Source organism: Cervus canadensis, chromosome 8 (assembly GCF_019320065.1).
Source record: "Cervus canadensis isolate Bull #8, Minnesota chromosome 8, ASM1932006v1, whole genome shotgun sequence".
Taxonomy (NCBI): domain Eukaryota; kingdom Metazoa; phylum Chordata; class Mammalia; order Artiodactyla; family Cervidae; genus Cervus; species Cervus canadensis.
In genome coordinates, this window is record NC_057393.1 from 15,799,807 (window position 1) to 15,826,416 (window position 26,610).

Consider the following 26,610-nt stretch of genomic DNA (forward strand, 5'->3'; position numbering starts at 1 on the left):
TGTATATGTACAAAATCACTGCAGATGGTGACTGCAGCCATGAAATTAAAAGATGCTTGCTCCTTGGAAGAAAAGCTATGGCCAACCTAGACAGCATGTTAAAAAGCAAAGACGTTACTTCGCCAACAAAGGTCTGTCTAGTCAAAGCTATGGCTTTTCCAATAGTCGTATATGGCCATGAGAGATGGACTATAAAGAAAGCTGAGTGTTTAAGAATTGATGCTTTTGAACTGTGGTGTTGAAGAAGACTCTTGAGAGTCCCTTGGACTGCAAGGAGATCCAACCAGTCCATCCTAAAGGAAATCAGTCCTGAATATTCACTGGAAGGACTGATGCTAAAGCGGAAACTCCAATACTTTGGCCACCTGATGCAAAGAACTGACTCATTGGAAAAGACCGTGATGCTGGGAAAGATTGAAGGCAGGAGAAAGGGACGACAGAGGATGAGATGGTTGGACGGCTTCACCCACTTGATCGACGTGAGTTTGAATAAGCTCTGGGAGTTGGTGATGGACAGGGAAGCCTGGCGAGCTGCAGTCCATGGGGTTGCAAAGAGTCAGACACAACTGAGTGACTGAACTGAAATATGTATAAGTACATGTTCCAACTTAGACAACTGTTTAGTAAATGATAAAACTCAAGTAAATGTAAGGTCAGGTATACTTATAGTCTAAATGTATCACAGCCATAATTTAAAAGTAACTATGGGAATAATGCCTCAGAAAATGAACTAAAATTATGTCTCATGCTCTATCGCCCTCACCAAGCTATTTGACACACTGCAAGCAGCCTGATTATGTTAAAATTAAAATTTAACATTTTACTCTCCTTTAATATCCTTCAATGGCTTCTCATTTTTCCTAAGATAAAGACTAAACGCTCTATAAAGCTTGCATGATCTATAAAGCACTGCATGACTTGATCCTGTATATCTCACATACCTCATCCCCTGATTCCTTCTCCTTCTCTGTGTTAACGTGGTAGCATCTCATGTGCCATGACCTTTACAACCACTGACCTTTGCAGATGCTGCTGCCACTGATTCTACTTCTTCCCATCATCACACCATCACCGCTCCACTACCAAGTCATCGTTCACATCATAGCTTCCTCATTCTCTTGCTTCACCCACTTCTACTCCCTGGTCCACAAATTAGGTCAGGTTCTCTTGTAATCCATTCCCAAAACATCCATAATTATTATTCAGAGGTCTTCTGATCATCATATCTAGGTAATTGTATGACAAGTTTAATATCTATCTTTCCTACTGCTTTATCAGCTTCAATGGAGCAGAACACGAGTAGTTAGTCAATCCCCAGAGTAGTTAGTCAATAAATATATGTTGAATGAATAAAGAAAAGTGAGTTAATTCCAATAACTGACAGTCTCTCCAAGCTCTATTAGTGTAGCTCTTGAGTAAGTAAAAATTAAGGAGAAAAAAGATGTCATCCTTGTGCATATTAAATGAAATAATAATAAATTGTCTTCCGTGTAATAAATACTCAATAAATACTAACATTTCCTTGCATGCTGAACAGTACTATCCATGCTTTTATTAATTATTGCAATTATTAATTGCAATTATTAATTAAGAATTTCTACTAAGCTTGAAAGATTTAGAATAACTGCAAAGGCAAAATCTGTTGTTTAGGGACTTTACAAGCTGAACACTTGCTAGGTACAGTATCAGAAAAAAGTACAGAACCCTTGCTATTAACCACACACTGACTCATTGTGAGGCCTAAGATACATACTTCAACCCGCTGAGTCTTACTTTTTTCTCAATGAATAACAGAAGATGAACCATGATCACCAATGTCTACATGTCAATGATTCTAATTTACACGTTTTCATATAATATACCATGATCTCTTCAGGAGCCACCTCCCTTTGCTTCATACTATCTCCAAGTAGCTAAGCTTTCTGCAATGATACTTGGAAAACTGCTCAAACTTCACTGGCTGCAAATGTTCCATAGGCTAAATAGAAAAACAAAGATTGAAACTCATTTTTATTTAAATGAATGGCTGGTGCTTAAAGCTTTTCAATGATGAACTGTACTCCTTTACATAAATTAATTTAAAAATTAATGTAAAGCAACTTTTACTTGATAATCTATAACATGATTTCCAAAAATTTTGGTCAAACACCTCACCAGTTGAAATACTTGTCCACACAGCAACAATATATGTGTATTCATTTATTTATTAATAGCGTACATGTGTACTCCTAGTATATTTACTGAAAGCTGGCCTAGGAGCCACAGGCGTTTCTATTATAAGAATGGTTCCAACAAGAGAAAGTCCTGGGCTCACAGATTTTTTTTCTAGTGAGTAAAGAAAACCCATATTCAAGTAAATAAATGAGTGAGATATAACTTCATTTTAGTGTAAGTGTTAGGATGGAAAAAAAAAGTCATAATCCCTAAGCAAGTCTATTTTAGGTAAGAGTAGAGTAATAGCGATGGAGTATTTGAGGCAGAAAAGTAGTAAATCCCAAAGCCATGATCTAAGGTAAAGTCTGGGACATTTTAGAACAAGCAGATTAAGTCATTAAGAACTTCTATAAAAATAAATTGACTGCCACAGAAATTTCCAAATGTTCAGGAATCTAATCCTGAACTCTGTCTTATTAATTTGATTCCTATACCAAATAGGAACCAGTACAATTAGAGTTACCATATGTCTGGATATCTACCAGGTGGGAATTTCTCACTATTTTTCGTTTTTATAATTTTACTAAATATTCTAAAAGTGTGTCGTCATTTAAAATAAATTTTATGATAATTTACTCCAATGCATACATTTCAAAAAATTAAACTGGATGAATTCTAATTAAAACTATATAAAATTTATATATCAATTTGGGTAAGCATATTTTCATATGAAGACATCATTTGAGACAACAGTTTAAACTTTTTTAATTATTTAGGTCCTGTTTTCATTGTCTTTAACATGACATTTTAATTTTATTTATATATATACAAATATATTTATATAAAAACAACTCAGGTTAAATGTATAGTGAATTTTAGTACAAATAGTTTTACCACCTGTAGTTGAGAGCGGGTGGTATAGACCCAGAAGTGGCTATAGACCCAGGCTGCCTGGATTAAAACTGGATTTGACATTTCCTCGCCCTGTGATATTATACAAATGAATCAACCTTTCTCTGCCTATGTTTCTACAAATGGAAAAAAAAAAAAAAAAGGTGATAATAAGCATACCATTCTCATTTGAGGATTTAATAAGCTAATAAATGGAAAAAGCTTAGAATAACCTGGAACAGTAAGTGCTCAATAAAGTTTAACTAGTATTATCATTATTTTAAAATCAGATGGTTTTCCAGTTTTATTTAATAAATGATCCAAAATAATGAGTTATATATCTGTGAAAAGTAGTTGTTCACAATAGGAATATGAGATATGTTATTACCTCTTTTATGTGAAATCATTTTCAGGACATAATCTATTTAGAAAGGCATGCATTCAGCATCAGAAAAGCACATTCAGCATCTTCATACAAATAAGGAGCTATCAAGCATTGCTCAAGACTTATAAACCCCACACCACATTTCATGGCTTAGCAAGAAAAGTCAGTCCAAGCAATCAGCCGTTGCGCTCCCTCGCAGCCGGGCGCCTTGACAGAGGACACACACAGCACAGATCCGCTCGGGAGCCCTGGTGGGAGGTTTTCAGACATCTCTGCTTCCCTCCTTAAACTTTTTTTTTTTAACTATTTTTACGATGTTATTTACATATCCAGAATAACAAAACACATCCTTGTAAATATACAATCACATAAATTTTCATCTCTTTTCTAAGTTAATAGCAACTTTTTTCTCTCAGCTATTTTTCACTTTCTCATAATTGTGCTGTGTCGTCCTTCATTTTGAAATACGCTAAGATATTCAATAATTCTAAGATACATATTTAAAAACACTAGCGTATAAGCTTCAGGAAATTTAATAAAAACACATGAATCAAAGAATAAGATTAAAATGTCAACCATGTGGCTCATTTATGTTTTCCCAGACAATCTTCAATCCATCATTCTTCAATTTGTGAAATATAAAAATTTAGATTCTTTGTGTCGATCAAGGTCACTTCTGCTCTATTTGCAGATGTACCAGGCAGATCATTTTAAAAGTCACATAAACCATTAAAGTACAATATATTTCATTTAAAAGAGGAGAAATTTTTTATTCTATTTTAAAACAAAACACAGAATAGTTACACTAAATGTAAGGTTAATTCAAGTTTTAATTGTTTCACTATTTTACATGACATAGAATTTTAAGTAATTAAATTGAGGCTGATATTTGTTAATTTATAGCTATAACAACACACACTAGAAATATTATCTCACATTTATGAAACAAAAGAAAAAATCAAATCCAATAAAACAAAAAATAATTTATGAGTATAAATAATGTCTTTCAGTCAAGACATAAACATCTATTAAATAAATCAATAATAATCAGAGGTTTTACAGGGAGATAAATGGATAAATATTTTAACTTTTAGTAATATGAACAAAGGCAAGATGTGATCAGTGGCAGAGGTGAGAATGGAATATAAAAGTACTAACTAAAATTCTTACTCTTAGAAGAGGGAAGTGTATTATTTTCATAACAAAACTGCACACTGAACTCTAAAAAGCAATAGGAGAAAATCAAAGCAAAACAGCTATTTTTTCAGAGAAAAAGGTGACAAAAGTATATTAGATTACTTGGAAATATACTGAAATTCAATCAGCAGTTTGAACATTACATACAGTAGAAGCATAAAGTAGATGATTTCAGTAAGCGGCTTTTCGTACTCTGATTCTACTCATGCAAATATATCCTCTATAACATTTTCATAGTCCAGTCTTTCATCTTGTGTTTATGGTTTTCTTCACCATAATTGCTACTATAACTTTTCAAAATGCATTTAAGAAAAAAAGAAATTATACTACTTCGTAGCTATTACTTTTCATATTTGCCAAGAATAATTAAGTCCTTCAATGTTTACAGGGGTCAATCAAGTTTGATATCATTGATAGAAACTTTTTTCCCATGTAATACATGATAGCTATCAAATACATTTGATTTGGGAGTTTAAACTGACTTCTAAATAACTACTAAGACTGTCTATAGGATACAAGTGCTGTAGTATTAGTTTCAATTAAATTGACACCAAATCACACTCAATTGCTTCAAGTTACAGTGTGGACCTGCATTTTAAATTTCACTCTTTAAAATCAGGATAGTTTCCATTAACACTATTACAAGAACCACTGACCTTTTCTCTTTTTTTAAAAAAACACCATTTCTTTTAAATATTATTACTCTTTTAAGGTCTCATAACAAGTGACAAGACTGCCATCTAGTGCTTTATGACTATTCCTATAACGTTTTAAAGAGACAGTGAGAGTCCTATGTAATAGATGAGCTTCTGATATGGTAGTCACTAGTCACATGTGTCTTGAGTAATTAAAATGTGACTGATTTGAATTGAGATTGCCATTAGTATAGTATACAAGCTGTATTCAAACACTTGGAAAAAATAAAAAATAAAAATAGGCTGTTGATGATTTTTTATACTATGATATGTTTTAGATATTTTGAATTAAATAGAGCATATTATCAAAATTAACTTCACCTGTTTAATATTTGAGATTATAGCTAGTAGAAAAATTTTAATTCCACATATGGCTTACACTAGTTTAATTTGGATAGCACTGATCTAAAGAAAAATCATCTTAGCCTTAAATATAAAAGGCTAAAATATTAGTGCATTCATTATTTCTAAAAATGGAATGTAATTTATTTGTGTCCATAATTGTAACTATATTACTCTTTGGGGATATAATAAACACTAAAAATTTAAGAAGAATCGAACAGGAATGTCTAATTTTAAAAAGTCAGACAAAAATATGTACTCATTAAATCCAGGATGTTTGAGAAAAGTAAATAAAATTTATGTGGAAAATATAGAGAATGAGGATATATTGAAACAAATAGAAAATAGACAATGTGAACCATCATTAAGGACAATAATCGCAAGTGGACTGAAACATATGAAATATGCATGTGTCCATAAGTTTATGATACAAATAGCAAACCGAGTTGTAACCTTACCAAGCAAAGTATTCTTTATTTTGGAAACTGATATATTTTTAAAAAAATATATTAAAAATTTACCATGCCTTTCCTATGTGCCTGTAGCAATGATTAAGCAAATGCCTCGCTCAAGGAAATTTGTTTTCACAAAAGTTTTCCAATCAAGAAATAAAGGAGTAAGAATACCACAGTTTATAACCCCCAAATCAGTTGCAATCTAACACTGAGCATCAGTGTCTACTAAGAACAAAAAAGAGACTTGCAGGCATTATGTGCTTCAGTTACATGAAGAACACAAAACCACCTGTCAAAGTATTTCCTCCAATATCATATCTGAATCTGATTAAACCTCTAAATCAGGGTTTCTCAACCCTCGTGGTGTTGAAATTTGAGTCAGATGATTCTTGGTTCTAAGGAGCTCTTATGTGTATTGTAGGACATGTATCAATAGCAACCTCTACCCATTAGAAGTCCACAGGATCCACACCCCATGCCTACTTGTGATACATAAAAAGCTCTACAAACACTGTCAAATGTCCCATAGACTACAGAAACATCTTACTAAGTTTGGGGAGTTTTATGCTACATTCTCAATAAAATTATAAAAAATAATTAAAACATGGGTTTTAGTAAGACTTAACTTAATTGAAATTAAGAAAATTCTTAAAAAATTCAAAAAGAAGTTAAAATTGAACCACAAACTATATAGAAAGTAATATTAAAAAGCAAACAAATCAAATGGAGGCAAAAACAACAATTACAAACTATAAAAGAGAAGGACATCACTAAGGACAAAACCTAAAGCAGAAGGACAAAACCTAAAGCAGAAGAACTAGAAAACAAAAGCAGTGGAAACAATGAATAAACTCAAAAGCCCACATTTATATATGCAGGAAAAGAAGATGAACAACAACAAAGAATCTACCAATTAAAAAACGCCAGATCCAGAAATCTCAGTTAAATTCAGTTAATCTTTGAAGTTCACTTCATATTGTTTAACTATTCTTGTTTTAAAACACAATCTTGTCAAATTCATCTTTGAAAGTTATTACCATAGTTACACAAAATGAAGTTAGAAAAGAAAAAACACACTTAGAATGGCTAAAATGTAAAAGACTATACAATGTACTGAGAGATTTTGAAGAACTGAAATTCTCATACACTCCTGGTGGAAATGGAAAATAGTGCAACCATTTGAGAAATGGTTTGCTTGTTTCTTGAAAGTTAAACATATTATCTGTCATATGATCACTACCCAATAACAGGATCTTTCAGTACAAAATCAGTACTGTTTTTTAGTAAAACCAAAATTGCCTCCCAGAAAAATCTATCACAAAATTCTATTTGTTCAAAATTTAATCATAATGAAAAAGATTACATTAAAATCCAGCTGAGTTACTCAAGTTCTGTTTTTTGTTGCATGTTCAAAATAAGATCTACTGCTGTTTTACTCCTCAGAGTGGAAAAAAATGCACCAAATATTAATATAATTAGAGAATATAGCAAAGAGACACTGACTTCCCTAGCAAAATATATGGAGCTGTAAGATTCAAAAATAGAAAAAATAAACTATTAATGACATTAGTTATTCAAAACAAATTTCATTACCTGTAAAATCACCTGAAACTAATAAAACAAACCAATTATCTAAAATAAAAAACACAAATACTTACAATAACATGTTCCTCTAAGTGGATTACCAACATAGCGATTTTCAGAGTCACATCTGTAGAAACACGAAGAACTCATTTACTATTAAATAACAAAATTCAAAAGCTTCATGTTTTTCCTTCAAGCAAACAAGTAATTAAACTCTACACTAAAACATATTTTAAAAGCTATACTATTAATTAAAGTTTTAAAAGCAAATATTCAAAAGAATTAATGTAGAAAGCCTATATGCAGACATGAGTGAGACAATAAGTGGAAAAAAACACACAATAGGAATATAAAGGATGGGATAAAATTATGAATTTAGGGGATAATATTCTTCCTTAACAACATGAGGAAGAATTTCCAAGTCTGGATAAAGATTAAAAGACATTTTTTTAGGTATGGGAAAGTACGGGAATTCATAAATCATATTTTCTTACTTCTGGTAATTGAAATTAATATATCTTCCCCAGTTTCTAAACCAATTAATCTGTATTTTTAAAAGACATCTTCAGTTGTATCATGGAGAAAAGCTTTCTTTAAATCATTCAAGATTAAATTCAGGAGTTCAAACTTTGAAGTCTTGTAAGCAGATTATAATGAAATGGAAGAGCACCTGAGCATTCAGGCTCAAGAATTCTAAGTTAAATTCTTCAAAAATATGGTTAACTATATACAGAAGTAGGAGAAAATTGTAAGTATTCTGAAAATTTCTGAAGTTTGTAGTTTTCCAATCCCTGTTTCCAGAATTCAGTTAAAATGACAATTAATGCCTAAAAGAGATATAGCTTGGTTTTGCATAATGCTACTTCTTGGAATGTCCTCCAAATTTAATTATTACAAAATATATACACATGGGTATCTGAATAAAGTGCCTCAATATTAAATTATATGTAGAATTTTAAAAAGCAAGAAGGTTCTTCCAAAAACATTTTTAGTTTTAGTAAAGTCAATTAGAACTGAGGAATACATATGTATTTTAAAATTAATGAAGGTCCAAACAGTTGATAATAATAAAGTAAATAATCAGTTACATTCTGAATGCATTTTTCAGTCATGTGCTTGCTAATATTTTGTATCCATGAAAAAAAAAAGAGGTGAAAACTAAATATTTTTCTACATTAACTACAAAATCATTATAGAATAGCCCTTTATACCACTAACTTTATCCTCTGGAGAAAAGAAACTCTGGGGTACAGGTTTTCTTCAGGATATAGGTACCTCCAAAAGGTACTTTTAAAATCTGTGATATATAGTAGTTTTCTAGCTTTAGAAAAGGATGAAAGCCATTACTGCTGGGTTAAGCACTTCAGAATCCATACTATTCCTATATTATTGTTCCTTCCTTTAGACTTAGCTCCTTAAATCCTACCACTTTATACCAAATATATACATACGCTAAAGGACTGATTTACAATACTGCTATAATTCCTTTTCTCTTACAAAAAGTAAACGTGACTTGTTGCAAATGGATAACTCAATATTATGCTTCCCTGGTGGCTCAGATGGTAAAGAATTTGCCTGCAATGCTCGAGGACCAGGGTTTGATCCCTGAATGGGAAGATCCCCTGGAGAAGGGAATGGCAACCCACTCCAGTATTCTTGCCGGGGAAATTCCATGGACAGAGGAGCTTAGCGGGCTACAGTTCATAGGGTCACATTTTCAGAATAGGAAAACATTCAACATAATAATCCCTGCATTTTTATGCATGATATTCTTTGCATATCTTATTGCCTAAATATTGAGTAGAGGACTTTCAAGTTCCCATAGCAATTTAACCTGACAAACTTTGACAAACAACAAGAGATTTCAAATACTTTTTAATTTATCAATGAGTTAACTTTAAAAGCTCCAACCCAAATCTATTTTCCAATATAGAAGTTATGAAGTTTTCATTCTTGTTATTAATAATTCATTTTTTCAAATAATCAATATAATTATAACATGTATACCTTCAACGTAATTTTTACAAGGAATACTTAAAATTGTATTTTCTTTAAACCGCAAGTTTTCTCAGAAGGATGAAATTATATGCTTCTGTTTAGGAAATAACTTCTGCTGGCTTTCATTACTCAAACTTAAAATTTTAAGAGAAATAAGAAATTAATACGTCCTTGATAAGAATAAAACTCAAAGGCTTTACAGAGTTCTTGAAGCTATCCAACATAAAAATGACATTTCTCTTTTACATTTTCAAACTCAAAAAAATAAATTAGAAACACTGTCTAGATTATTTTATATTAATCATTATTGAAAAATGTTGAACGTATTAAAAGTACTTTCAAAATATGAGCTGAGTTTAAACACCAGTTTTTGGCATTTTAATTTCAGATCTCATTTAAAGAAACACCAGTGTTTACAAACATCTGAGGAAATAAATAGCTGCAAAGGAAACATAATGAAATTTCAGACATAAAATTCACCTGGAAAAACACGAAAGTAGATATAAATAAACTGAAAGACATTTCTTGTTTTTCATTAGGCTATCTCAAGATCATCAAGTTGGCAGTTAATTTCAAAGATAGTGGTCAATTTGACCTAAGAAAAATTCTAATGAGCTTTAAAGGAGCTAGAAAAGTTGATCTTAATGTTCACATGCAGGAATAAACATACAAGAATAGCTAGAAGCAACAATGAAAGGAAGGGCTTTGAGGGGACCTAGACTAAAAAGACATTAAAACATACTCAACATGTATATAATTAAAATTAAAACAACATGGTAGTTGTACATCAATAAAAAGATAAATGGTACAGAACAGAAATTCCAGAAATAGGTACAGCTACTATTTACTAAAATTCTAGTGTATGATAAAAGCAGTGTTTTAAATGACTGGGGTAGTCATCCTCTTACATAGTACTTGAGACAACTGGATAACCATTTGGAAAAATGTAAGATTAGATCCAATCCTCACACCACGCACACACACAAAACACTAAACATAATTATAGAAGTGCTATCCATTATCTTTGCTAAATTTTCTGGTTTAGAAGTAAGTCACATGCCCTGCCCATACTCAAGGAAAGAGGATTATACAATAGTGTGTGAAGACCAGAAGGTAGAAATTACCAGTAATCACCTAAGGATCTGTCCATAATAATATTTTTGTTATACATAAAGTTTTTATTATAAGATATTTTGATACAATTATTTGAGATATGAGTATGTATAATTTAATTCACATAATAAATAATTCGAGAAGCTAAAAGTATTTGACTGAGGTCAAACTCAGATTATAAGGGGTAAAGAGAATACGAATGGAAAAGTATACATATAAATAATTCTTCAAACCAATTAGTATGGTACTATATAGATTACATTAATAATAATTCTGTTATGTAAGCTAAGTAATGTTTTTAAAATTCAGAATCTTTCTGTATAAAGATTAGAAACAAACATTAAAGCCTTCAGAAGTCTTCTGCATGGCTTAATTAAAAACATAACTTCAAAGTATTTCTGTGTCTAAGCAAAGAGATAATCATCCTCTATTCCCACTAAGCAAACAGCCAGACCTTTTTATAAAACAGACTTAGGCTGAAATATTCATTAGGGACTTTGAAAGGGTAAATATTATCATTACTTGGCACCTAAATAATGGTTACCATTTATTTATTTGATCATATTAAATCATAAATATCATTTTGAAAAAACAAAATATAAAATAATCCCCTATTTCTAAGTGTTAAAATATCACCTTTCATTTTGTTCCTACTGGTGTAAATACTTATACATATTTATATATATATATATATATCTTATTGTAAAATATAATTTTTCTACTCAGAAGCTAAAGAAGGGTTAAATCTAATTGCTATAATTTGAAATATCATAACATGATATTTAAAACAACTGAGAATCTGATAAATTTGTGTTTTTATAAAAATTATAGAAGTTATACAAAGTAAGACACACTTGCTCTTGTTTTGCTTTTCCTCTAAAGGGACTCATAAAAATCATATATAAACAAGATTATATTAAGTAATATCACAGTATCAATATTGATATCATACTTCTAAGACAATGTATCATAAAAATACAGACATGAATGTATGGTAAATCCTGAAATAGTAGAAGAGGTACACATTCTAAAACTGTAATGCTATTTACGGACTTGAGAGTCCAGTCATAATAAATAGAACTAGCGAGGTAATTAAAAACTACTAAAAAGAGTAGGGGATTTTTTTTTTTAATACTTAAAAATATTGGAGAGCAAAGGGGTGAAAAATTACCAGGCCAAGATGCAGAGAAGGATAGAATCCCAGGATGCTGAACCATTTCAGGGGTCCCTTTATCTCCAATTATGAATGGGAACAGCATATCACAGAAAAGGATTGGAGTCCAGGCACACCAAAGACTGGTAAGCTTAGTCTCAAAGTGTAATCTTAGGATTAAAGGCATTAAAAGGCCTTCCAGAGACTGCAAATCTACTTTGCATGCTAAATCGCTTCAGTGGTTTCCAACTCTTTGTGACCCTATGGACTGGAGTCTGCCAGGATCCTTTGTCCATGGGATTCTCCAGGCAAGAATACTGGAGAGGGTTGCCATTACCTCCTCCAGGGGATGTTCCCAACACAAGGTTCAAACTCACGTCTATTATGTCTCCTGTATTGACAGTATTCTTTACCACTAGTACCACCTATGAAGCCCAAATCTACTTTGAACCATCCTTATCCCAGAAAATCATGAAGATATTACTATTCTCAGGCAAATAGCAGAATTAAATTCTCTTATGATTTAAGCAATGGTCTCAAATTTTCTACAAACATATTTTGTCAATATGGCATCAATAAAAAATAACCAGGCACAGACAGAAATAGACAAGAAAACAAGAACAAGAACCAGCAGAAACTAAGGATAATGGAAACAGAGCCATGGGAATTTAGATATTACCTAGAAAAAGCCACTGGCTTTAAAATAACTATTAAATTGGAGAAGACAACAGGCAAGAATAAAAATCTGTCTAAATTTTGGAAACTATAAAAGGCAACTAGAAACTATAATAGATGAAGAATAAGAATTCAGTCTGAAAAACTAGAAAATAAAAACAAGAAAATGAAAATACGATAACCAAAATTAAGAACTAGATGGATGAGATTAACAGCAAACTATACACAGTGGGGAAAAAACAGTAAACTGATGAGGTCAGGAGAGAGTGGAAAAATATGAAAAAGAAATAAAAGCTATGGTGTTACTGGCTCCAAAAGCAGAAGACAGAGAGAATGGAGAAGAAGCCACATTTGAAGAGTATTGGAAATTTCTGAAATGCCCAACATAATAAATGAAAAATAATAACTCCAGCAATCATTGTAAAATTGGTAAAATAAAGAAAAAACTTAAAGTCAGAGAGTAAAAGAGACCTAGGAAGAAACTAAAAATGTGAATAGCTTATTACTCTTAAATAAATTCAATAGTTTATATCTCATTTTAAAGACATAATTAACACCTTTCAACAAAGAAAAATCTAAAACTATCCAGTCACCTTTTTGATATTACCTAATACAGGGAAAGATAAGGAAATTGCAAACAGAAGCCCCCAAAAGCACTAACCATATGGAAAAGATTGACATATTGGATTACATTAAAATTAAGAACTTCTCTTCATTAATGACATACAAAACAGTGCAAAAACCTAAACCACACAGTGGCATTTATGACACATATCATCAATAGAAGATACGCGTCTGGAATATATAAAACATTACTACAAAAAATTGAAAAAAAGAGAACAGAATAGGAAAAAAAAAAACACAAGAAATTTGAAAGAGTACTATTTCAGAAAAGAGAACTTCAATTGATGATTAAACATATAAAATTTTTTAAATATTAAGCATACTAAATCTTAGAGAACCAAAGAAGCACTTCAGTTCTTAAGAAAATGTAAATTCAAAAGGCAACCTATCAATTATACATTCATCAGAATCCTTAAATTTAAAATGTCTTATAACACCAAGTATTGTCAAGAGAGTAGAATATTAACTAAATTCATACAGCCCTGGAAAGCATATAATTCCAGATAACAATTTTATAAGAGCTAATCCTCTAAAATTGAAAAAATGGGTGCCCAACACAGACTATCAAAAATGTCTGCACTTGTGAATCAGGAGACACATATGAGAATCCTCTAAGCCCACCAATTTTAATGGTTAAAAACAAAACAAAACTAGAATTATCAATAGAAAAATAGAAGAATGATTAAATGAAGTGTGGTATAATCATATCAATATATTCAAATACTCTATGGCATTGAAAACATTAAATTATAGTTACATGGATGCAGTTATTTATTCTTTCAGGCTCTACAGTTTTCACAGTTCTGTCTATAATACAATGGCATCTTCCAAGGTAAAATCCTTCCAGACTTTCAGGATGTTCGCCTTATCAGAGTTCCCTTCCATAGCACTGACAATCCTTTTTATTGAGTCCTGTGTGTAATGAGCCTTAAAGGTTCTTATGAGGCCCTGATTTAGAGGCTGATTTAGAGATATTGTGGGAGGGGGTGAGTAGAGCATTTGGATCTGGGTGGCCAGGGGGCACTGCCCAATATAAAAAAGAACTTTAAAAGGCAGTTCCTTATGGGCAAGGTACTTCCTGACTTTAGGAGCAAAGCATCAATGAGACCAATTAAAAAAAAAAAAAAGTTCTCCTTGTCCAGGCCTTCTTGTACAACCAAAGACAATCTTTTCCTTTCTAGGTTCCTTGATTAGCAGCTACATAGATAATGGCAGTCCTGATCACAAACCTGATTTCATTTACACAAAAGAGTAGAGTTAGCCCATCCCTTCCTGATTTAATCCTGGTGTGTGCTTCTCTTCTTTGCTCACAGAAGTCCTGCATGGCTTTAAAAAAAAAAAAAAAAGAATAGAGCATTTTTATCTGCATTAAAAATCTGCTCAAGCAGATATCCTTTCTCATCAATGAATTTCTTAATGGCATCTGGGAAGTCATTTGCTCTCTCGCAGTCAGCAGAAGCTGCTTCTCCTGTCATCTTGACATCTTGAAGCCAAACCTCTTTTTAAAATTGTCAAACCATTCTTTGCTGGCATTAAATTCTCCAGCTGTAGACCCTTCACCTTCCTTTTGCAGTAAGTTGACATGTAATGACTTCACTTATCCTTGAATAAGAGGTGGCTATAGGTGTACATTTCTTAAAGAAATTGTAAAAAAAAAAAACTAAATAAACTGCATTTTCAATATTAGATTAAAGCTATTATGCAATGAGTACAAGGGCTGAGCACCTTCTGGGATAGCAGAAGTGACAGGTTCACAAATTTCCTATTCTTTTTTTACAATGGTCCTTATGCTGGATTCATTTATCTTAAAATGGCAGGTAACCGCAGCTACAGACCTTAATCTATAGGACATATCAAGCAATTAGACTTTTTCCTATAGTATCATGACTTTGCTTCTCAGGAGCACTTCCACTATCACAGGTGGCACTTCATATGGGTCCCCCCTGGTTTCAAGATTTACAACATTGCACTAAACACGATGAAAAATACACAAGAACCATGAAAGATCACTTTTTACTGTGATGTATAATTTACTGGAGAGAAGAACTGCTCATGAAGATATGATTAGAGTCACAAGGCATTTTAAGCAGATACTCAGAGCACTTGAGCTCACCGCAATAGCAACACAAGTGGCTATAAGATTATTACAGTAGTAAACTAGGTACTATTGCCAATTTCAGGCAGTTATAATTTAATACTGCATCTTTACATTTATTTACATTAATTCCAACTGCAAATGGGGCCTTGTAAGGTCTTGTAAGTGCATGCATAACTTTTCACTAATTTTACCTGTTTATAATAAATTTTTAAAGGCTTCCCAGGTGGCGTGAGTGGTAAAGAAGCCGCCTGCCATTTCAGGAGACATAAGAGAGGCCAGCTCAATCCTCCAGATCCCCTAGAGAAGGGCAAGTCAAACCACTCTAGTATTCTTGCCTGGAGAATCCCATGGACAGAGGAGCCTGGCGGGCTACAGTCCACTGGGTCACAAAGAGTCAGACACGACTGAAGCAACTTAGCATGTAATAAATTTTAATAATAAACTTTTTTTATTTTATGGTAGTAAATGATAAATTAGTATCAACATATATTTTATACACTTATGACATTTTTCTTAGTTTTTTCAATGCTTCTAGATTATAGGGTTTGTCTGTGATTTTTTTCCAAATTGTCCCAAATACTCAAACATTTTTCCAATATATAATTGAAAAAATGTCATGTTTAAGAGGACCCATCCAGTTCAAACACATGTCATTCACAGGCTACTTGTAACTAATTTCTAGTCTCATGCCACTGTAGTTGGAAAAGATGTTTGATACAATTTCAAACTTCTTTTAATCCATTGCCCCCATATTTAATGTTTTTAATGTCATATTATCTTTTTGTTCTGTATATCTCTTAACTACTTGTTGTGAATATGGAAGATTTTACTATGTTTGTCTTTTAACCTGGCTACTAGCTTCAAAAGTAGCTGGTCTATTATGTTTTATTGTATGTTTGACTTTACCAATGAGATTTTCCTTTTGATAATTTTCACATTTCTACGTGGCCTCTTCTTTTCCGCTTAGAGAAGTCCTGTTAACACTTCTGGCCTTTAAGACCAGTTTTGCAGTGCTGACTCTTTCAGCTTTTGCTTGTCTGTAAGTTCTTCATCTACCCCTTCAAATCTGACTAACTTTACCTGGTAAAATATTCTTGGTTGTAGGTATTTTCTTCTTCTCACTCTGAATGTACTGTGCCTTTCCTTTCTGGTTTGCAAAGTTTCTACTGAAAAGTTAGTTTATAGTCTTGGATTCCCATGTATGTAATCAGTTGCTTTTCTCTTGATGTTTATGAAATTCTCTTTTAATTTCTGCCATTTTAAATATAATGTGTTTTGATGTGGACCTCTTTGGATTCATCTTCTTTTGGACTCTGTGTTTCCTGGGCCTGGATGTCCGTCTGTTTCCTTCCCCAGGTTGGTAAAGTTTTCAGGTATTATTTCTTCAAATAAATTCTCTGCCCTTTTCTCTCCCTTCTCCATTTGCAATCCGTATAGTGAAAATGTCAGTGCATTTTATGCTATCTCAGAGGTCTCTTAAACTATCCTTATTTCTTTTCTTTTTTTCATTTTTCTGTTCAGCTGGGGTTTTTTCACATACTCTGTCTTCCAGATGGCCGGTCCTGTTCCCCTATCTCATTTAAACTATTGTTGATTCCTTTCAGTGTTTTTTTTTTCATTTCAGTTATGGTACTGTTCAGCTTCTCACTGTGTTCATTCATTCTTCTCCAAAGTTTAGTGAGCATCTTTATGATCATTACTTTGAATTTTTTATTGGGGAAATTACTTATCTCCAATTCGTTTAGTTCTATTTCAGAGGTTGTATCTCATTCCCTTATTTGGACATATTCCTCCCTCTTCTTCTTTTGCTTAATTCTCTGAGTTTATTTCTATTTCTTAGGTAGGTGGGTTGTTTCCCAATCTTCAAGAAGTGACCTTCTGTAGGAGATTGTCCTATGGGGCCCAGAAGTATGCTCGCCTCTGGTAACTGGAACTATATGGTGAAGGGGTGCCCCCTATATGAGCGGTGTGTACACTTCTGTGTGACACAATATACTCCTATGGGTATGCTATGCTGGTAGGCAGACCTGGCCTCTGGGCTGGTGAGCTATGAGACCATGCTTTACATAGTAGCTGCAGGCCCACTATAATGTGGGGTAGGCTTCCCGTAGAGTTGGCTGAATAGCCCAGGGAAAGTGGATGGCAGGCTCAAGGCTGCTACCAGCTCACTGATGGTCAGGGCCAGGACCTCACAAGACTGTCTGCATTCCCCTGCAGGGCTTGGGGCTTGTGCCAGCTCACTGATGGGTGGGTGAGCCCCTGGTGGAAAGAGGCTAAAGGGAGAATTCCAAAATGACACTTGCCAGTGGCAGTGTTATCACTATCATAGTAGAACAAGATCTCAAAAATGTGTGCCACCAGTATCTCCATCCCAGGCAGAGATCCAGCTGCTTCCTGCTGCACTGGGAAGCTCTCCAAAATGAGCACATGGGTCTCACCTAGGCTCCTTTCAAACTACTGCCTCAGCACTGGAAGTCAAAGGGTTTGAGATTCTGTGCACATCCTTTAAGAGGGGAGTCTTGATTTCCAATAGCTCTCTGGCTCTCATGAATGTAAGCCCTGAGGCTTTTCAAAGCCAGACATTCTGAGAGCTTGTCTTTCTGGTACAGGATCTATGGGCTGAGAAGCCCAAGGTGAGGCTCAGACCCACTACTCCTTCATGACTGTAATATTCCTACCATTTGTTAATCACCAGCCAAGTGGTGTGGGTCCTGAATATACTGTGTCTCCACCTCGCTTACTCATCTCATTGTGGTTCCTTCATGTCTTTATTTGCAAAATGTCCTTTCTGCTAGTCTTCAGGTCAATGTCATAGATAGTTTTTCTATAATTAGTTGTAATTTTGATGTGTGCATGGGAGGAAATCAGGTTAGGTTCTTCCTACTCTGTCCTTTTGGTCACTATATTTTACACTCATTTTATTCTAACAATCCAAACAATTCTGTATGTATTGAAACCTACTCTGACATTCTAGAGTTAAAATCATTTAACTTTTGCACATGAATTTGAGCAAACTCGGGAAGACAGTGAAGGACAGGGAAGTCTGGTGTGCTGCAGTCCATAGGGTCACAAAGAATCGGACACAACTTAGCGACTGAAGAATAACATCTTTGTATGTCTGATGTCAATGTAATAATAAAACTGGAGATCAAGGATAATGCAAAGTCTCCTAAGAGACAGCCTCCAATGACAATAGCTCTGAGGAAAGAAACGGAGAAGTCTGCACATGTTCTAAGAGATGAATGGGGATCAAAGGACAATTTGACTCTAAATCTCAGACATTTCACTAATCTAAACCTAGAAGTCACTAACCAAAACCTAGAAGTCACACTTAAAAAATAGGTCATTTAAGGTTACTCAAATAAAAGTGCAATAGTTAAGGATGTCAAGCAAGGTGCCAAGTGAACAGTAACTACTTGTGGAAGGATGTGTGATCTTGCAACAATCTTAAAACCTAGTCTTTTACAATAAAGGTTTGTAGCTTAAGGCACAATCCAGTGTAGAGGGGTGGAATGGAGGAAGAGTTATTCCTTGCAGTTTTCCAGGACTTGGGCTGTTCCTAAGTCCTGCAGTCTTCTAGGTCCTCATCTCTATCTCCACTGAAGCATTGTATAGGGAAAGAGAGCTTGTATAACACAAGAGCTTTTAAGGGGCCAGGTGTGAAGTAGTGGACATAATCCAATTGCATAACCTCCAACCTAACTCTGATAGAAAATGGGAAACAATGTCCAACTGTGTTCAGCAAGTTTTCATAATTGACAAGTAAATGAAATTCAATCTAATAGAGTTCTGGAGAATGATGTGTTGGCTTAGAAACACTGATTGCAGAACTAACATTTAAATTTGAAAGTTCCTAATAATCCAAGAGTTTTAAACTCAAAAAGACATACTCAACAATTCAAATATTTGCCTGACATGGGAGGTTTTATATTGATATTCAAGTTGACCTTCCTACCAGGATAAGTACTGTTTTTCCCCCTTCCCAAAAAGAAATTCAGCAAGGTGGGGGGCGGGGTGTGGAAACAATTGGGGAAAACGAAATCCTAAAATATACTAATTTACATTTGTTTTATAAAACCCTTGTGTGCTGTGCTGTGCTGTGCTTAGTCGTTTTAGTCATGTCCGACTCTTTGCGACTCCAGGGACTGTAGCCCACCAGGCTCCTCTGTCCATGGGATTCTCCAGGCAAGTATACTGGAGTGGGTTGCCATGTCCTCCTCCAGGGGATCTTCCCAACCCAGGGATCAAACCCAGGTCTCCCACATTGCAGGTGGATTCTTTACTATCTGAGCCACCAGGGAAGCCTAAAAACCCTTCCTATGTCCCAAAAACTAGTCTAAAGAGGAAGGTACAAATTTGATCGTCCAAAAATGGAAAAGGCACTGACATCACCCTCCGCCTCCCAACAACAAAACAACATAGATTAAAATGGGTAATAATCTTAAATACGGCCGGTCTAAAGGTAAACTAGAGAGGAAAAATTATTCAGGAAGGAGATTCTCTTATGGCAATATTTCTTCAAGTGTGGTGAGAACTATTAATGTTGCAATGCTTATAATAAAGCAAAATTTTGATCTCATCATAGAGTTTAAGTCACCATTTTCCAGGAGATTCTTCTTCACCCTACTTTTGAGAGCCAGAGTCTTAATCCTACCATAAGTTGCTGTGAAGAAGTTATGACCATTAAAGAGGAAAGATGTAAGGAAGAGAAAGGGGGAACTCAGTTATGAATTAAACTACTAAACTTAAAATATCCTGCTTACTAATAGTGCCATATATCTCAGGTAATTATATTTATAATTCCAAATGCCTTTGAGAAATTTTATCTTCAATTTACTACTGATAAAAAGTAAAGCATGACTCTGGGTCAACCCACAAATTTTGATTAAGTTACCAACATAATATCTGATAACATCATGAATGTATATACTTGTCTCCAGAAGGAAATAAATTACTCTAAGATCTTATATACAATAAATAAAACAACAAAAGAAACCACTAATTAACTAGATCAGTGGTTCTCAATGGGGATAAATGTGGGGGTAACAATTATCTTCATAATTATGGAGTTCTAATGGATCATATTAAAATAACTAAAAAAGAGGCAGAAGACGAGAGAAAACCTGAATGCCCAAGGCAACTCCACATGATAAGAAAAGTCAATCCAAATCCCACACTTTTGGAAAACAGAAAATAAAAGAGTTTTGTCCATAATTATTTGACAGTAGAACCTAACCATTTTATCTATAAATAAAAATTAGTTTTGCATGTTTATAATATATAGTGAATTTTTTAGGAATGCAATTACCACATACATTGAAAATAGACCATATATAATTTTATTCAGACTTTAACATTAAAGATGCATTCAACATTTCAGAAAACCTCATCAACAAATACTTATGCTATTCAAGGTATATACAGCACACAGTTTGGAATATGCCATGTGTCTAGAGAAAGTTTGAGACTTCTTTTAAGAAAATAAGAACAAATTATGTTATTTTAATCTTATACTATATATTTTGAAAAAACTGTATTCCCATGATATAAAATCTATGTGGTAAAAATTACATATTAAAACTATTTATTTAAGTATTGCCAATTGTTTTTCAGCTGGGAACTCTGACAACATTCCCAGAAGCCCAAAACACAACTCTACTGGCTCCGTATTACTGTGTGTTTTTCCAAATTATCCTCTATTTCCTATTGTCTAAGAAATGATATAGTTTCCAAGGTCTTTTTAAGTTCCAGAAATAGAATGTGTGCCTCGACATGTGGTAGGACAGAATGAATGTTTTCTGTGACATTTTACCTAAATCTTACCCATATTTTAATCTAGGGAATTATTTTGGCAAGGAGTCAGACACGACTGAGCGACTGAACTGAACATTCACAAGTTAAGTTCCAGCTAATATTTGAGAATGTAATACTTCCTTGCTTTCACATTTCAACAGCCTGTTACTTATCTCGGTTTAAGATCTCTAACTTCTAATTTAACCATCTCCACTGGGCAGAGTGGATGGAAGGAGTTTCAGCGACTCCTTCCACTTGACCCTTTCTACCTAGTGGCTCTTTTCCCAAAGTCAGAAGACCAACATGAGGTGTCTGCCAGCTGCTACAGATATTCATTCCAATCAGGCACATAGGGACAGCAAAATGACCACAGAGTGAGTTTATAGACCGAAGTAGAGGGCTTCCCTGCTGGCTCAGACTGTAAAGAATCTGCCTGCAATTCAGGAGACTAGGATTTGATCCCTGAATCTGGAAGATCCTCTGGAAAAGGGAATGGCTACCCACTCCAGTATTCTTGCTTGGAGAAATCCATGGACAGAGGACCTGGCGGGCTACAGTCCATAGGTAGCAAATAATTGGACGGAACTGAGGGACTATAGCTATCACACTTAATTAAACAGATTTGGACCAAAATTTCATTTATAACCTGGTCCCTATAAGTTCCCATGCTAACAAAGGGCCTATGATTTACCTCTAAAGGCCAGTAGCACTATCTAATTTCTCAAATAATTGATTATGAAAATTCATAAAGTTCTAGAGGTGCTATTCCATCATCACTGAGAACCACCGACCTAATAAACTGATGTTTCCTTTGTCCAATCAAAATATTTTGAGCTTCATACTTACTGGGTACAGTATATAACATATTATTGACATACACTTGCTGTTTGTACCTTAGTAGAAATAAGTAGCTTTGCAACTAAAAAAGAAACAAAGATCTTCATTCTTTATGCAAAATATTGAAAAGTACAGGAAACTAACTACCGCAGTCATGGTGAAACCATAAAAGCCAGGGGAGTTGGCCAGATGATATCATAAGTATCTACCATAATATTTTATCAAAACTTCTTCCACCTATTTTCACCTGAAATCTTTCATTTCCCAACAAGAAACATCAGTATCTATCAGAAATGTTGTCAGAAGGTTGAAATTAAAAAAATGAACCACTACTGAGCTTCTTCAAACATACACTGAAAATGACAGACACTGTATTTTACATGATGCAAACAAGCATCACTCTCACGTGGTTAATTGAGAAATTTTACAGAAACAATATGTGTGTTTTCCTTAAAGTCTGCATGTTGGTCTTCAAAACAAAAAAAATTTTTCAGAGAAACAATCTTCACTCATTTTATACTAGTTTATATTCTCACTAAATTCATTTTTTTTAATTTACCAATTTTGAGTTCCAACTGTGTTCAGACCAGGGCCAGAATGAGAACTTTACCGTGGCAAGATTAATAATTTGGTGTTCCTTTAAATGAATATTTTGACCCCATATTGAAGGCCTGCCCACTGTGTCTGCAATTACCCTCCCCAGGCTACCACCACAGGAAATGTATTGTTAAAAGTTCCTCCAATTTTTTTCCATGGGGCTCACAGAAAAAGACTAAAAAGGGTGGGGACCCACAACTCCACATTCCCAGGACCCTCACACTATTGACAGTGAGCACTTGAGCACTAATTTATCAGCTGGACACTTAGGCTTCCTGCTGGCTTCACTCCATCTTAGTCAGTATTTCTTTATCATCTCTCCCTGAAAGCTCTTGCTTCTCTTTAGCGTTCTGGCCATTTGGTCATGCTATAATCTCAGGACTCCAACGCTTTCAAGAAAACTCATGAATCTGCATTTGCCCAGCTTTATTTCTTTCATTGTAAAGGTGGGAACAATGCTTTTTCCAACTCTCCACATCCTTGAGCAAAAACTAGAAATGTGATGATCATGTTTATTTTTACTTCTTTGCCTTATTAATGCTGTTTCCCCTTCTGTTTGGGTGCTTCCCTGGTGGCTCAGACGGTAAAGCATCTGCCTGCATGCAGGAGACCTGGGTTCGATCCCTGGGTCAGGAAGATCCCCTGGAGAAGGAAATGGCAACCCACTCCAGTACTCTTGCCTGGAAAATTCCATTGACGGAGGAGCCTGGTAGGCTACAATCCATGAGGTTGCAAAGAGTCAGACACGACTGAACGACTTCACTTTCACTTTCCCCTCCGGTTTACTATATTCTGTTCTCAGTAAACTTGAACTCTCTTCAACTTTCATCTTAAATATGCCCTGTTCTAACTATCCTTATTCTTCCATGATAAATCAATCATTCCTTTGTCCTCATTCAATATTCTCTACATTCTATTCCATTAAATAAATTTATTGAACATTTACACTGTGGTATTTATGCAATGGTCCCCAAAGAGTTTCACTTAATAAAGGCTATAAGCAAGTACACAGATAACACATTGGAAAAATCCATAAATAGGAAGAGACTCAATTTCAGTTTGGAGAGGTTATGAAAAATCTACCTGAAGGCGTGATGTCTAACTACATGTGCATGCTGTGCCAAGTCGCTTCAGTCATGTTCGACTCTCTGCAACCCTATGGACTGTAGCCCGCCAGGCTCCTCTGTCCATGGGATTCTACAGGCAAGATATTGGAGTGGGTTGTCATGCCCTTCTCCGGGGGATCTTCCTGACCCAGGGATCGAACCTGTTTTTACATCTCCAGCATTGGCAGGCAGGTTCTTTACCACTAGTGCCACCTGGAAAGCCCCCTTCTAACTACATTTGTTGTTGTTCTGTTGCTCAGTGGTATCTGACTGTTTGCAACTCCTTACTTAAAACCAAACAGAAATTATCCTGGAAAAAAGGAAGGGCTCATTCATAAGCATCTCAACGCACTAATATAACAAAGTAGTATAGTAGATTTTGCCTAGTGTCTCCACTGCAAGCCTGATACTTTAAGTAAAAGCCATGTGTTATTCATCTTCATTAATAGTACGAAGCACTCATTTAATGATTGTCTACTGACATGAGTGACTAGCTTTGCTTCCTAACAAGAGCATTTTTTCCAGCATAAGCACATGGCAGGAAATTATTGCTTTAAGTTATTGCTTTAAGAATGAGGGTCCTGGACTTCCCTGGCAGTCCAGTGGTTAAGAATCCACCTGCCAATGCAGGGGACATGGGTTCAATCCCTGGTCTGGGATGATTCCACGTACCGCATGGCAACTAAGCCCTGGGGTCACAACTACTGAGTTCACACGTGGCAACTAATGAGCCCAAGCAACCCTAGAGTCTGAGGTCTGCACCAAGAAATGCACCAATGAGAAGAGCATGCATCGCAATGAAGAGTAGCCCTCACTCACCGCAACTAGAGAAGACCCAGTGCAACCAAACAAAAAAACATTAATTACCAAAAAAATTTGTGAGGACACTAATGTCACCACTGCCCCACACTAAAATAAATGAATTAAATAAATAAAACAAATATTCATACAGAAATAAATATATGTATTTAATACAAATAGGTAATATAAAAATTTCTATTTTATAAATATATTGTATATATTATGTAAATAATTACAAATATAAATAAATAAAACAAGTAAAATGAAAAAACAATGAGAGTAATTCTATCTATAAAAACTTAGACAGAGTGAAGTAAATCAGAAAGAAAAATACCAATACAGTATATTAGTGCATATATATGGAATTTAGAAAGATGGTAACAATGACCCTATATGCGAGACAGCAAAAGAGACACAGATGGAAAGAACAGACTTTTGGACTCTGTGGAAGAAGGCAAGGGTGAGCTGATTTGAGAGAATAGCATTGAAACATGTATATTACCATATGTGAAATAGATTGCCAGTCCAGATTTGATGCATGAGACAGGGTGCTCAGGGCTGGTGCACTGGGATGACCCTGAGGGATGGGATGGGGGGGGGTGGGAGAGGGGTCCAGGATGGGGAACACATGTACACCCATGGCTGATTCATGTCAATGTATGGCAAAAACCACTACAATATTGCAAAGTAATTACCCTCCAATTAAAACAAATTAATTTTTTAAAAGAGAAAACAAAAAAAACGACCTACAAAATATGCCCACAATTTAGTATTCCAATTTCCCCCATACTTGTAAAAAAATTTCCCCTAATTATAGTAACTAGCAGTAAAATGTACTTTCATCATTCAGAACTACATAAATTATTTTTCTAATATTTCATGCATGTGTCAAATCTTCTAGCTCTGTATATCTAAGCTTACAAACCCATGAGTTCAGTGAATTAAAATACTGTCTCTTTCACCTGGAATCAAAAGTGTGTTACTAAAGTACTACATCACATAAGAGATAATTATTATGGATGGCTATGCCATTTATGAAAAAATAAAGTACAAATTTAAACTGTCAGTGTTTAAAATGATATTAGAAGCTCAACAAAAATATTCATTGCTTAAGACCAAGATCTACTACATAAATCACTAGGAAAAGGGGAAGCAAGGAACAGAGGAAAATGAAAATGAAGGGCTCTTTGTTAAGAATCTATTAAAATTTTAATATGGCAACAGCAGAACATTCAATCAGTCAAGAAGCTCTTCTGAGCATGAGGCCCTGTGTAAATGCACATGTCACATGACCACAAAGTTGGCCCTGCTTATGACAACCAGTATATGGCACTGCAAAATACTGGTGGCATCTCTGACTTAAAGCATAGGACTCAGCTTAATTGAATTGGTACTGAGAACAAAATAGCCTTCTTAACAGGAATTTCCCTATGAGCTTATGCTTTGACTTTACTTTTAAGTTTAGAGACTATGGAGAAGGAATAAAAACTTAGGGAATACATGTAAGTCCATGGCTGATTCATGTCAATGTATGACAAAACCCACTACAATATTGTAAAGTAATTAGCCTCCAAATAATAAAAATAAATGAAAAAAAAACAACAACAACAACAAACTTGCTCTGCTCACCTTCTCTTGAAAACCTATGACACTTCAGAGACTAGCCAAAGACATGTTTATCTAACATGAGAAGTGCAGGATAATTCTACAGCAAATAATGTATTTGTTCTAAGTAAAAACAAGCAGAAAGATCATTTTCCAAGGCTAGCAGATTTCTTTAGATATAAACTTTTATTTATATATAGATAGATACAGTTTTGGAGAATGCTTTATTAATTTTTAAAATAATTATGTAATTATTATAGCTGGAATTTATGGTTTATGTCAAATACAGTGTATTATATCTAATACAAAGATAAGTGCATGCAGATAAATAATTCAAAACTAGCAAAATGATTTTAACATATAAAGAATATAAGTAAGATAAAGCATTTAAATAACCTGAAAAAACTACTTTCTAAAGTTACTTCTTTTGGAGGTAGGTGAGAATCAATCTTCAGATTAACAACTAAATTATAAAAAGACAAAAACCACTCATAGAACTACTAAAAG

General features: G+C 34.2%; 1 protein-coding gene across 3 annotated transcripts in view; it reads right to left on the bottom strand.

Moving 5' to 3' along the window:
- The window catches only part of ATRNL1 (attractin like 1), a 740,683-nt gene that overhangs the window by 490,234 nt on the left and 223,839 nt on the right, over positions 1 to 26,610 (bottom strand). For all 3 annotated transcript variants that reach the window (XM_043475348.1, XM_043475346.1, XM_043475347.1), the window contains one exon: positions 7,778 to 7,830. In XM_043475348.1, coding sequence (XP_043331283.1) covers positions 7,778 to 7,830 — 53 coding nt within the window. The remainder of the gene's footprint in view (positions 1 to 7,777; positions 7,831 to 26,610) is intronic.